We start from the raw sequence: 14,457 nt of genomic DNA on the forward strand, positions 1-14,457 counted from the left end.
TGATTAATTCTCTTTCCATCTCCAGCTAAACACTCTTCTAAATGAACCTGATTCAGAAGCATTTGAACCACAGAGCTCTTTCTTCATGTAAGTTCACAGCTGTACTAATTTCTTCTCTGAAAATAAATTCTGTGATTCTTATTGTAAATTGAATTGTATTGTGATGTTTGTGCTTTCTCTTACTGGTAACAGGAGTTTAGGAAACCAGTTAAAAGGTAGCATGAATTACAGCTTCCAAGTCGGAGACACGGTAACACCAGCAGCTTTCCTCAGTGGGCTCATGAAACAGAATGGTATGCTACAATAATATCTAGTATCACACCTGTTATGGTAATTTTACTTGGGAATCCCAGCAGGTATAATTTTACTGGACATGTTACAAGATTGTTTCTCTTGCAGTCTTGACTACAACGGCTTCTCCATCAACTACAGGAACTGTCGCTTTGTCATCGACAGCAACTCTGTCAGTAGTGTAGGTTCATTTCCAATATGTTTGTGTATCGGAGAAATCCATATTCACCTCGATTGACAAAGACATTCACCACAACCTTTTATCTTTTCAGATCTGGTTCAGCTGTGGTTCAGACCAGGATGGTCTTCAGCAGTTCCTCTCCTGTTCCCACTGAGAGTTTGGTCCGCAACACAATCCAGACTCTTCTGAGTGCACGTCTCCAAAACCTCACTGATGCTGTAACAGTGCTGAACTTCACCTATGAGAGTATGTTCCCATTGCTGCTATAACACTTCGTATCATTGTTCCATCAATATGAAAGCTGACACATTCTTCTGGGCATTTTCCACTGTTCCACAGAACTTTCAGACACATCCTATGTGGTCACCTTCACATTGGACATCGGTAACATCAGCATACCAGAGAACCCTGACCTCAGGAACAACACCTACAACACAGTGCAGAGCATCGTCAATAACGCTGTGAGTGACCATGACCATGACCATAACAATGCTGTAACTACACTCCAGAGATGGCATTGGATCCCATTGCTGGGTTTTATTAAAGAAACGATTGCAAGAATGAAATTGACCAAAGGTCAGAGTAATTCACAGAGATATCTGAGGAAGTGCAGACTCACCGTGAGGTACGGAGAGCAGAGACCACGGTCAGTACTTAACAAGAGAGATACTTCTCTTGGCAGAAATTAAACATGCTACATAAACAGGGACGATAAGGACACCGAATTACCAACAAGTGTGCAATGCAGATCAGAATCTAGGTGAAGGTGACCTCTTGTGGTCATTTGGCAAAGTGCATGTGATGGCTCTTCCCTTCCTGTGTTCAGAATTGATTGTGGTACAATCTATGTTTTTAAATGTGGTGTATTCTCAAAGTGCAGCATGGATTGAGCATTTCCAACTAAATTTCTTTTTAAATATTTTCTTAAGAAGTATAGAATCATGTCCGACTACTTCAGTTAAGCAAATTACGGGATAGTTTTACTTGGAACACAAAACACTTACAAACTCTACAATGGAAAGCTCTTTGATCTCACATTAAATCTGATTAATTCTCTTTCCATCTCCAGCTAAACACTCTTCTAAATGAACCTGATTCAGAAGCATTTGAACCACAGAGCTCTTTCTTCATGTAAGTTCACAGCTGTACTAATTTCTTCTCTGAAAATAAATTCTGTGATTCTTATTGTAAATTGAATTGTATTGTGATGTTTGTGCTTTCTCTTACTGGTAACAGGAGTTTAGGAAACCAGTTAAAAGGTAGCATGAATTACAGCTTCCAAGTCGGAGACACGGTAACACCAGCAGCTTTCCTCAGTGGGCTCATGAAACAGAATGGTATGCTACAATAATATCTAGTATCACACCTGTTATGGTAATTTTACTTGGGAATCCCAGCAGGTATAATTTTACTGGACATGTTACAAGATTGTTTCTCTTGCAGTCTTGACTACAACGGCTTCTCCATCAACTACAGGAACTGTCGCTTTGTCATCGACAGCAACTCTGTCAGTAGTGTAGGTTCATTTCCAATATGTTTGTGTATCGGAGAAATCCATATTCACCTCGATTGACAAAGAAATTCACCACAACCTTTTATCTTTTCAGATCTGGTTCAGCTGTGGTTCAGACCAGGATGGTCTTCAGCAGTTCCTCTCCTGTTCCCACTGAGAGTTTGGTCCGCAACACAATCCAGACTCTTCTGAGTGCACGTCTCCAAAACCTCACTGATGCTGTAACAGTGCTGAACTTCACCTATGAGAGTATGTTCCCATTGCTGCTATAACACTTCGTATCATTGTTCCATCAATATGAAAGCTGACACATTCTTCTGGGCATTTTCCACTGTTCCACAGAACTTTCAGACACATCCTATGTGGTCACCTTCACATTGGACATCGGTAACATCAGCATACCAGAGAACCCTGACCTCAGGAACAACACCTACAACACAGTGCAGAGCATCGTCAATAACGCTGTGAGTGACCATGACCATGACCATAACAATGCTGTAACTACACTCCAGAGATGGCATTGGATCCCATTGCTGGGTTTTATTAAAGAAACGATTGCAAGAATGAAATTGACCAAAGGTCAGAGTAATTCACAGAGATATCTGAGGAAGTGCAGACTCACCGTGAGGTACGGAGAGCAGAGACCACGGTCAGTACTTAACAAGAGAGATACTTCTCTTGGCAGAAATTAAACATGCTACATAAACAGGGACGATAAGGACACCGAATTACCAACAAGTGTGCAATGCAGATCAGAATCTAGGTGAAGGTGACCTCTTGTGGTCATTTGGCAAAGTGCATGTGATGGCTCTTCCCTTCCTGTGTTCAGAATTGATTGTGGTACAATCTATGTTTTTAAATGTGGTGTATTCTCAAAGTGCAGCATGGATTGAGCATTTCCAAGTAAATTTCTTTTTAAATATTTTCTTAAGAAGTATAGAATCATGTCCGACTACTTCAGTTAAACAAATTACGGGATAGTTTTACTTGGAACACAAAACACTTACAAACTCTACAATGGAAAGCTCTTTGATCTCACATTAAATCTGATTAATTCTCTTTCCATCTCCAGCTAAACACTCTTCTAAATGAACCTGATTCAGAAGCATTTGAACCACAGAGCTCTTTCTTCATGTAAGTTCACAGCTGTACTAATTTCTTCTCTGAAAATAAATTCTGTGATTCTTATTGTAAATTGAATTGTATTGTGATGTTTGTGCTTTCTCTTACTGGTAACAGGAGTTTAGGAAACCAGTTAAAAGGTAGCATGAATTACAGCTTCCAAGTCGGAGACACGGTAACACCAGCAGCTTTCCTCAGTGGGCTCATGACACAGAATGGTATGCTACAATAATATCTAGTATCACACCTGTTATGGTAATTTTACTTGGGAATCCCAGCAGGTATAATTTTACTGGACATGTTACAAGATTGTTTCTCTTGCAGTCTTGACTACAACGGCTTCTCCATCAACTACAGGAACTGTCGCTTTGTCATCGACAGCAACTCTGTCAGTAGTGTAGGTTCATTTCCAATATGTTTGTGTATCGGAGAAATCCATATTCACCTCGATTGACAAAGAAATTCACCACAACCTTTTATCTTTTCAGATCTGGTTCAGCTGTGGTTCAGACTAGGATGGTCTTCAGCAGTTCCTCTCCTGTTCCCACTGAGAGTTTGGTCCGCAACACAATCCAGACTCTTCTGAGTGCACGTCTCCAAAACCTCACTGATGCTGTAACAGTGCTGAACTTCACCTATGAGAGTATGTTCCCATTGCTGCTATAACACTTCGTATCATTGTTCCATCAATATGAAAGCTGACACATTCTTCTGGGCATTTTCCACTGTTCCACAGAACTTTCAGACACATCCTATGTGGTCACCTTCACATTGGACATCGGTAACATCAGCATACCAGAGAACCCTGACCTCAGGAACAACACCTACAACACAGTGCAGAGCATCGTCAATAACGCTGTGAGTGACCATGACCATGACCATAACAATGCTGTAACTACACTCCAGAGATGGCATTGGATCCCATTGCTGGGTTTTATTAAAGAAACGATTGCAAGAATGAAATTGACCAAAGGTCAGAGTAATTCACAGAGATATCTGAGGAAGTGCAGACTCACCGTGAGGTACGGAGAGCAGAGACCAGGGTCAGTACTTAACAAGAGAGATACTTCTCTTGGCAGAAATTAAACATGCTACATAAACAGGGACGATAAGGACACCGAATTACCAACAAGTGTGCAATGCAGATCAGAATCTAGGTGAAGGTGACCTCTTGTGGTCATTTGGCAAAGTGCATGTGATGGCTCTTCCCTTCCTGTGTTCAGAATTGATTGTGGTACAATCTATGTTTTTAAATGTGGTGTATTCTCAAAGTGCAGCATGGATTGAGCATTTCCAACTAAATTTCTTTTTAAATATTTTCTTAAGAAGTATAGAATCATGTCCGACTACTTCAGTTAAACAAATTACGGGATAGTTTTACTTGGAACACAAAACACTTACAAACTCTACAATGGAAAGCTCTTTGATCTCACATTAAATCTGATTAATTCTCTTTCCATCTCCAGCTAAACACTCTTCTAAATGAACCTGATTCAGAAGCATTTGAACCACAGAGCTCTTTCTTCATGTAAGTTCACAGCTGTACTAATTTCTTCTCTGAAAATAAATTCTGTGATTCTTATTGTAAATTGAATTGTATTGTGATGTTTGTGCTTTCTCTTACTGGTAACAGGAGTTTAGGAAACCAGTTAAAAGGTAGCATGAATTACAGCTTCCAAGTCGGAGACACGGTAACACCAGCAGCTTTCCTCAGTGGGCTCATGAAACAGAATGGTATGCTACAATAATATCTAGTATCACACCTGTTATGGTAATTTTACTTGGGAATCCCAGCAGGTATAATTTTACTGGACATGTTACAAGATTGTTTCTCTTGCAGTCTTGACTACAACGGCTTCTCCATCAACTACAGGAACTGTCGCTTTGTCATCGACAGCAACTCTGTCAGTAGTGTAGGTTCATTTCCAATATGTTTGTGTATCGGAGAAATCCATATTCACCTCGATTGACAAAGAAATTCACCACAACCTTTTATCTTTTCAGATCTGGTTCAGCTGTGGTTCAGACCAGGATGGTCTTCAGCAGTTCCTCTCCTGTTCCCACTGAGAGTTTGGTCCGCAACACAATCCAGACTCTTCTGAGTGCACGTCTCCAAAACCTCACTGATGCTGTAACAGTGCTGAACTTCACCTATGAGAGTATGTTCCCATTGCTGCTATAACACTTCGTATCATTGTTCCATCAATATGAAAGCTGACACATTCTTCTGGGCATTTTCCACTGTTCCACAGAACTTTCAGACACATCCTATGTGGTCACCTTCACATTGGACATCGGTAACATCAGCATACCAGAGAACCCTGACCTCAGGAACAACACCTACAACACAGTGCAGAGCATCGTCAATAACGCTGTGAGTGACCATGACCATGACCATAACAATGCTGTAACTACACTCCAGAGATGGCATTGGATCCCATTGCTGGGTTTTATTAAAGAAACGATTGCAAGAATGAAATTGACCAAAGGTCAGAGTAATTCACAGAGATATCTGAGGAAGTGCAGACTCACCGTGAGGTACGGAGAGCAGAGACCACGGTCAGTACTTAACAAGAGAGATACTTCTCTTGGCAGAAATTAAACATGCTACATAAACAGGGACGATAAGGACACCGAATTACCAACAAGTGTGCAATGCAGATCAGAATCTAGGTGAAGGTGACCTCTTGTGGTCATTTGGCAAAGTGCATGTGATGGCTCTTCCCTTCCTGTGTTCAGAATTGATTGTGGTACAATCTATGTTTTTAAATGTGGTGTATTCTCAAAGTGCAGCATGGATTGAGCATTTCCAACTAAATTTCTTTTTAAATATTTTCTTAAGAAGTATAGAATCATGTCCGACTACTTCAGTTAAGCAAATTACGGGATAGTTTTACTTGGAACACAAAACACTTACAAACTCTACAATGGAAAGCTCTTTGATCTCACATTAAATCTGATTAATTCTCTTTCCATCTCCAGCTAAACACTCTTCTAAATGAACCTGATTCAGAAGCATTTGAACCACAGAGCTCTTTCTTCATGTAAGTTCACAGCTGTACTAATTTCTTCTCTGAAAATAAATTCTGTGATTCTTATTGTAAATTGAATTGTATTGTGATGTTTGTGCTTTCTCTTACTGGTAACAGGAGTTTAGGAAACCAGTTAAAAGGTAGCATGAATTACAGCTTCCAAGTCGGAGACACGGTAACACCAGCAGCTTTCCTCAGTGGGCTCATGAAACAGAATGGTATGCTACAATAATATCTAGTATCACACCTGTTATGGTAATTTTACTTGGGAATCCCAGCAGGTATAATTTTACTGGACATGTTACAAGATTGTTTCTCTTGCAGTCTTGACTACAACGGCTTCTCCATCAACTACAGGAACTGTCGCTTTGTCATCGACAGCAACTCTGTCAGTAGTGTAGGTTCATTTCCAATATGTTTGTGTATCGGAGAAATCCATATTCACCTCGATTGACAAAGAAATTCACCACAACCTTTTATCTTTTCAGATCTGGTTCAGCTGTGGTTCAGACCAGGATGGTCTTCAGCAGTTCCTCTCCTGTTCCCACTGAGAGTTTGGTCCGCAACACAATCCAGACTCTTCTGAGTGCACGTCTCCAAAACCTCACTGATGCTGTAACAGTGCTGAACTTCACCTATGAGAGTATGTTCCCATTGCTGCTATAACACTTCGTATCATTGTTCCATCAATATGAAAGCTGACACATTCTTCTGGGCATTTTCCACTGTTCCACAGAACTTTCAGACACATCCTATGTGGTCACCTTCACATTGGACATCGGTAACATCAGCATACCAGAGAACCCTGACCTCAGGAACAACACCTACAACACAGTGCAGAGCATCGTCAATAACGCTGTGAGTGACCATGACCATGACCATAACAATGCTGTAACTACACTCCAGAGATGGCATTGGATCCCATTGCTGGGTTTTATTAAAGAAACGATTGCAAGAATGAAATTGACCAAAGGTCAGAGTAATTCACAGAGATATCTGAGGAAGTGCAGACTCACCGTGAGGTACGGAGAGCAGAGACCACGGTCAGTACTTAACAAGAGAGATACTTCTCTTGGCAGAAATTAAACATGCTACATAAACAGGGACGATAAGGACACCGAATTACCAACAAGTGTGCAATGCAGATCAGAATCTAGGTGAAGGTGACCTCTTGTGGTCATTTGGCAAAGTGCATGTGATGGCTCTTCCCTTCCTGTGTTCAGAATTGATTGTGGTACAATCTATGTTTTTAAATGTGGTGTATTCTCAAAGTGCAGCATGGATTGAGCATTTCCAAGTAAATTTCTTTTTAAATATTTTCTTAAGAAGTATAGAATCATGTCCGACTACTTCAGTTAAACAAATTACGGGATAGTTTTACTTGGAACACAAAACACTTACAAACTCTACAATGGAAAGCTCTTTGATCTCACATTAAATCTGATTAATTCTCTTTCCATCTCCAGCTAAACACTCTTCTAAATGAACCTGATTCAGAAGCATTTGAACCACAGAGCTCTTTCTTCATGTAAGTTCACAGCTGTACTAATTTCTTCTCTGAAAATAAATTCTGTGATTCTTATTGTAAATTGAATTGTATTGTGATGTTTGTGCTTTCTCTTACTGGTAACAGGAGTTTAGGAAACCAGTTAAAAGGTAGCATGAATTACAGCTTCCAAGTCGGAGACACGGTAACACCAGCAGCTTTCCTCAGTGGGCTCATGACACAGAATGGTATGCTACAATAATATCTAGTATCACACCTGTTATGGTAATTTTACTTGGGAATCCCAGCAGGTATAATTTTACTGGACATGTTACAAGATTGTTTCTCTTGCAGTCTTGACTACAACGGCTTCTCCATCAACTACAGGAACTGTCGCTTTGTCATCGACAGCAACTCTGTCAGTAGTGTAGGTTCATTTCCAATATGTTTGTGTATCGGAGAAATCCATATTCACCTCGATTGACAAAGAAATTCACCACAACCTTTTATCTTTTCAGATCTGGTTCAGCTGTGGTTCAGACCAGGATGGTCTTCAGCAGTTCCTCTCCTGTTCCCACTGAGAGTTTGGTCCGCAACACAATCCAGACTCTTCTGAGTGCACGTCTCCAAAACCTCACTGATGCTGTAACAGTGCTGAACTTCACCTATGAGAGTATGTTCCCATTGCTGCTATAACACTTCGTATCATTGTTCCATCAATATGAAAGCTGACACATTCTTCTGGGCATTTTCCACTGTTCCACAGAACTTTCAGACACATCCTATGTGGTCACCTTCACATTGGACATCGGTAACATCAGCATACCAGAGAACCCTGACCTCAGGAACAACACCTACAACACAGTGCAGAGCATCGTCAATAACGCTGTGAGTGACCATGACCATGACCATAACAATGCTGTAACTACGCTCCAGAGATGGCATTGGATCCCATTGCTGGGTTTTATTAAAGAAACGATTGCAAGAGTCAAACATCTCAAGAGTAGATATTTTTATTTGAGTTAGTGCAACGTCACATTGGAGATCTGTTAATATTATAAAACCATGTAATTTGCATAAATCTGAATAAAAATAAATGTAGTCAACCACAGGACTGCAATGTATAATGTGAAAAGAGTCAGGAATGAAAAATTGTGTTTGTAAAATATCTTACCAATGGCAGACATTATTTCTGCTTCATTAATAGTAACGTCTCTAGGTTACGTATTTAACCCTAGTTTCCTTAGAGAATGAGACGCTGCGGCCGTAGCAGATGAGCAATTGTTCCAACTTACTCCATGTCCTGTGGACATAACAGTCCAGTGCTTGGACCAGGCACAGCTGGTTAAATTTCTTCTTGTCTGGGGTCTGGAGTAGAGGATTAATTGCCTGGATACTGACAGGTCATGGGATGACCCGCTTTAGGGTGCTGGAAGGCACTGGTCATGCCTGAAGTGAACTCCAGAAAGGAGGGGGCTACAGAGAGTGCCTGTTTATCACCTACTCTCTTTAGAGAGCAGACAGCCAGCAAGAATGCAGTCTTAATCGACAAGTGATTTCATGATATTTTGTCCAACGGCTGAAAGGGGTGGCTCAGACAGAGCCACCCAGGCACTCTAGGTCGCACTGGAGGCCTCCAGGTGCCGCAGAGAAAACATGTCAGGAGCGGGTCTCTGCCCAGTGAATGCCCCAACATGGGTGCGTAATACGCCGAAACGGCGGATGTGTAGACTTTAATGGTGGACGGAGCCAACGGAATTCCAGCACTAAACCAACCGGGCAGTGAACAGGGTCAAATTGGTGCTGAACGCACCACACAGTGAACAGACACCATCTCGTGGCATTCGACCTCCCCGTGGAGGGAGCGCTAGATTGGAGAATGGTCTCTACTACCTCGGTGGAGAGATTAGAACCTCAGAGCTGTGACAGTAGTAATCCAGAGCCAGCTGAAAGTATGCATCCTTTAGATCTACCATGACAAACCAGTTCGGCTGTATAACCCGGACTCTCTGTCTAATGGAGGGACCACCTCAATGGCCTCCTTTCTCAGGAGAGTGTCTAATTTTTATTCCATGACCAGAGCCTGCTCGCTTCCCACCTGAGTGGGACAGAGCCAATTGAACTGGGGCAGACCTGACCTGAACGGGATCCCTTACGAGGGAGAGCACGGTGGAAAGTGCAGGGTTGTGGTTGGGGCTGCGCCCCCATGAAATCGGTGTGGGAGGTACCGTTGGAACGCCGCTGCCTAAGGTGAGAGTGGGGCGTCCAGCAGCATTGCTTTGTCCCTGTCAGAATCGTGGACAGGGTGAACCACAGATGTTTCTCTGTGGCTGGGATGGCAGCCATAGACTGGCCAATGGCCTTAGCGGTCTCTTTTGTGGCTCGTAGAGACAGGTTTGATTTTTGTAAAGCTGCTTTGAGACAATGTCTGTTTGTGAAAAGCGCTATAGAAATAAACTTGACTTGGATGCCCCACCTGGGGAGAGATAGCCTGCTAGCATTTCTTCAACCCTTGGCATGACTCCATAGCCGTGCTCCCTAAGCCCTATGATGTTGGAGTACACAGAGGTCTTGGGGGCTAAAGAGGCAGGCAGAGAGGGGCTGCTTCCAGGACCTGGACACCTTGGTGTGCAGGTCAGGGAAAAATGGCAAAACCCGACATGGAGGCTGTGACTCGGGAACCAATCTAGCGTGCTCCACTCCCAAGCAAGCGATGCATGGGCTGTGCGAACTGTGGGAACAATTGCTTGCTTTTTAGACATTTATCACTTACCTGAAGGGGACAAACACACAGAGAGCACTTCCTGAACAAGCAGAAGCTGGTGCCGGCTTTACTCCATGTGCGTTTTATACCTCCTGTTCGTGACGTTACGCCACCAGTGACAGCCTGCTTCCAAATTTGATTGATTACATACATTATTTAGAGCTTGGACAATACAGCAGCGTTCCTGAAAGGGAACATTCGTTGTTTGGAAAATTCAGTGTTAAAAACACATTTCTCTGTTCTGAATATTTTGTGGTACTAAATATCTTTATTTGCATGTTGTTTTACCTTTTAAGCTTACATAAATATTATACCTAATAATATTTCTAATATATTTTTAATACACCTATATATTAACCAAATACATTTTAATTAATGTCTCATTTTCAGTTCAAATCTCAAAAAAAAAAAATTTATGGAAAAAAAATCCCCTTGGAATGTACTGTATTGGTATAGTTTTTGTATCTCAAATTAAATTAATTCTCATTCCTTGTCCAGCTAAACATTCTACTAAATAAACCTGGTGCAGAACCTTTCAAACCCCAGAGCTTTTCCTTCATGTAAGTTAACAGCAGGATTCATATCACCTCTAAAAATAAATTCTTTAATCCTTATTGTTACATGGTATTGTATTGTGATGTATGTGCTTTCTTCTACTGGTAACAGGAGCTTAGGAATCCAGGTTAATGGAAGCATGGAGTACTACTTCCAAGATGGAGACACCAAAACACCAGCAGCTTTCCTGGATGAGGTTACACCTATGTATGAGTCCTAATAATAATTTTACAGATTTATAATCAGTGTGTTGTCATTGTGAGATAACTGTCTAATTATTCAGATGACAGCTTTTATATATTTAATGTATAATATTACCTATTTATTGAATGAGAAATTAATCTTCTTTAAAACCATCTTTAAAAAGTATTTATAACATTCATTACATTCATTTATTTTTCTCCCATTCCAGATTAGGAAATGTCCTGATATACATTCAACTTATTTTTAAGAATTTGACCAAAGTACCTAGTGAAGCTGATGTTGTCAAAGCTGCTAATTCTCTGCTGGACTCAAAGATCAGAAAAGCACGAGATCTTACAACACAAAAACTGAATGACCCTGTGAGCATCCAGAACATCACTTATGAACGTGAGTCTGGTTTCTATTAAACTCTCCCTAAATTCTATTTTAAAATTAGTGAATGTGTTTTGGTCTAAATGTAGGGTGCTATTTACCTTGAATTACATTTTATTTCTTATTTCACCCCTTTAGAAATTAGTGAAAACTCATACATTATAAAATTTGGATTCCAAATCAGCAATGTGAACATCTCCATAAATATTCAGCTCAGAAATAAAACGTTTATTTTAATCCAAGACACCATCAACACAATGGTATGTGAAAGCTAATGTTCACTGTACCAGAATTACTTTACATATTGAAATACAATATTACTTTGTCCATGATCAAACACAACATTTTGCCAACTTTTTTAGCTGAACACTATCCTGAATGGCAAAAGTGCTACTCCATTTGTCTTCCCACAAGCAAACTACACGTAAGTGACTCACTTTTGCATCTTAAATCAGGTGCTACAAAATAAATCAAAATATAACTTTCAAACACTGTTACCATGACACCTAAAATACATTGGAGTGGAGATGTCTGTCTCTTTATAGTCTTATTTTGTAAGGTAGAATCACCAGTGTTCATGCAGAATGTTAAAGACAAGAATTTAATGGAAATGGGAATTAATGAGTAGTATCTCTTTCTGACTTTTTAACTATACCACTTTTTTTTAACTATATCCCACTCTGGTAATAAATGGAGATTCAACACAAATTAACTTGGAAACTAAATAAAACTAAAGAAATCACCATGAAACCCCATTCTGTAGCTTTATTGTGAAATCCTTAAGTGCAGGCTCAGTTTTATATCTATGGCACTTTTAACAAATTACATTGTACCAACATTTAAAAAAGCTTTTACAGGCAATTACATTTTTGTAGTTTTTGTAGTTTTGTTTTTAATGTTGAGGTCTGTCTCATATATATATATATATATATATATATATATATATATATATATATATATATATATATATATATATATCATTAGTGTTATGTTTCAGTGAGGGAAAGTTCATCTGTGTTCATTTTAACTTTTTTTCTGTCAGAGAATTCTGTCACCAGAAACAGAACATGAAAGTTTATTTACACACAGGTTTTTCGTTTTTGGTTTCCAGGTTTAATGGTACAGAAATTGTGGCTAATTCAGAATACATCTTTGTGGAAGGTGTCACCCAGTTTACACCAAGTGGATTTCTTTCTGAAATACTCAAGATTAGTGGTCTGTCAATCTCCACCACTCCTGCTGCTCAAACAGATGCCCCTATCTATGTAGTCCTGAGGCCCACAGTCCAAGCAAACAGCACCACCACTGGTGGAAGTTCTGCATGGATCCTGGGCATCATTATTCCCTGCAGTATAGTCATCATTCTCATACCATGCTGGATTCTACTCTGTGTAAGTGTCAATAAAGGTTTTGTTTTCTAATCCCTGAATGCAGGGTGCTATTGATATGAAATGTAATCTGTATTCATTAATGTTTGTAAAAGGGAAAGTTTTCTCCATTTATATTTTTATTAGTTTATGCACTGACCACAGTTATTTTAGTGATGTATGTAACACTCCATTTTTTTTCTTTCTCTCCATTTTTATCAGTGTTTGCTGTGTGGTTGCTGCGCTGGTTTAAGGAGGCGTTACAACAGAAGACGGTCCTACAATGTTCAATACACAACACGAAATGGACTTTTTTAAAGACAGTTTAAGTGTAAAAGGATCTCTTAAAAATATAATTTGTAACTATTAGATTTTTTTATTTAATTATTTAATTTAAATTTGTTCAAAATGTATTTTTACTTTTATTTTATAAAAGTATTTACAAAAAAGTTAAGCTATACACAGCCAAGTCGAGTGAATTATTAAAAGGACAAACTAATGTGCAGTTATACATGTATTTTTATTTAATAATTTATTTAACTTATTTATTAAATCTGTTTTAAATAAAGCTAATCAAATAACATCTAAAAATTTGGTCTAACTGTTTTATATGCCAAAATATTACCGTATTTTTCGGACTATAAGTCGCTACTTTTTTCCCACACTTTGAACCCCGTGGCTTAAACAACGACGCGGCTTATTTATGGATTTTTCCTGGGTTTTTCCTGGTTTCACAAACTTCAAGCCAAAAAACTGAGCCCCATAACATTAGACCAATGAAATTTCCGAACGTAAACGAAAAAACGCACTTCACCTGTGTTCTGAGCTGCACGGCATCGGGAGATCTCCCAATCTCCCGATCACCGATGGTGATTTTTAAACGCACGACAATGCCAAAAGATAAACTCCCTAGAGAAATAGTTGTGAAAGGAAGGAGGAAGACAGTGAACAATCACTTACTTGGTCGGCTGTTGTTTAGATACAAGCCGTTGTAACGCGTTGAGTCTGGATAAAGGGAGAGCTCGCTAACTCCAGTTACAACAGAAATCATATAAGCACAGACAGGTTTCCAAAACTCGTGCTTTTTTATTTTTCTTGGCAACAGCGTTATAGGTAAGACAAAGAAACTTAGAAATGAGCATCAGAAAATAATAAGGACATATTCCTGGGTCTTGCACACACGCAGTAATACCGGAAAAAAGCAGTGGCAGGCTATTCCCAAAATACCGCTCTGCTCTTAAAGGAGCCACAACATATTTCACACTGTTACACCGTGTAACAGTCACTGTCTTTCGTTAAAGCCTGTGTAAAGTTCATTAGTTTCAGTGTAGACAGACCCTAGTGCAAACAGTGCAGACAAAAAAACAGTACAGACAGACAGTGCAGACAGTCAACACAAGACAAGACAAAAAAAACAAATGTAGCGCTGACCAGTAAACCTAAAAACTATACCCGGGAGTGAACAATATAACCAGAACAATGTAGTGCAAAAAACAGCAGCAGTCATGAGGTGCAAAGACAGCATGTAAACAGTATAATAAATGGTGGTGAAATGGATTGAGATGGGTAA

At 39.8% G+C, this 14,457-nt stretch overlaps 1 protein-coding gene across 1 annotated transcript in view; it reads left to right on the top strand.

Moving 5' to 3' along the window:
• LOC310724783 (uncharacterized protein) overlaps positions 1 to 13,478 on the top strand; it is a 33,017-nt gene extending 19,539 nt beyond the window's left edge. Inside the window, exons 64-90 of the mRNA XM_083539054.1 lie at positions 26 to 87; positions 193 to 293; positions 400 to 472; positions 564 to 718; positions 812 to 933; positions 1,542 to 1,603; positions 1,709 to 1,809; positions 1,916 to 1,988; positions 2,080 to 2,234; positions 2,328 to 2,449; positions 3,058 to 3,119; positions 3,225 to 3,325; positions 3,432 to 3,504; positions 5,112 to 5,266; positions 5,360 to 5,481; positions 6,090 to 6,151; positions 6,257 to 6,357; positions 6,464 to 6,536; positions 6,628 to 6,782; positions 6,876 to 6,997; positions 7,606 to 7,667; positions 11,056 to 11,151; positions 11,357 to 11,535; positions 11,659 to 11,780; positions 11,883 to 11,944; positions 12,632 to 12,911; positions 13,110 to 13,478. Of these exons, the coding sequence (XP_083395180.1) occupies positions 26 to 87; positions 193 to 293; positions 400 to 472; positions 564 to 718; positions 812 to 933; positions 1,542 to 1,603; positions 1,709 to 1,809; positions 1,916 to 1,988; positions 2,080 to 2,234; positions 2,328 to 2,449; positions 3,058 to 3,119; positions 3,225 to 3,325; positions 3,432 to 3,504; positions 5,112 to 5,266; positions 5,360 to 5,481; positions 6,090 to 6,151; positions 6,257 to 6,357; positions 6,464 to 6,536; positions 6,628 to 6,782; positions 6,876 to 6,997; positions 7,606 to 7,667; positions 11,056 to 11,151; positions 11,357 to 11,535; positions 11,659 to 11,780; positions 11,883 to 11,944; positions 12,632 to 12,911; positions 13,110 to 13,205 (2,949 nt within the window). The 3' untranslated portion in view covers positions 13,206 to 13,478. The remainder of the gene's footprint in view (positions 1 to 25; positions 88 to 192; positions 294 to 399; positions 473 to 563; positions 719 to 811; positions 934 to 1,541; positions 1,604 to 1,708; positions 1,810 to 1,915; positions 1,989 to 2,079; positions 2,235 to 2,327; positions 2,450 to 3,057; positions 3,120 to 3,224; positions 3,326 to 3,431; positions 3,505 to 5,111; positions 5,267 to 5,359; positions 5,482 to 6,089; positions 6,152 to 6,256; positions 6,358 to 6,463; positions 6,537 to 6,627; positions 6,783 to 6,875; positions 6,998 to 7,605; positions 7,668 to 11,055; positions 11,152 to 11,356; positions 11,536 to 11,658; positions 11,781 to 11,882; positions 11,945 to 12,631; positions 12,912 to 13,109) is intronic.
• Positions 13,479 to 14,457: the final 979 nt, after the last annotated feature.

Source organism: Silurus aristotelis (assembly GCF_946808225.1).
Source record: "Silurus aristotelis genome assembly, chromosome: 4".
NCBI classification, from domain to species: domain Eukaryota; kingdom Metazoa; phylum Chordata; class Actinopteri; order Siluriformes; family Siluridae; genus Silurus; species Silurus aristotelis.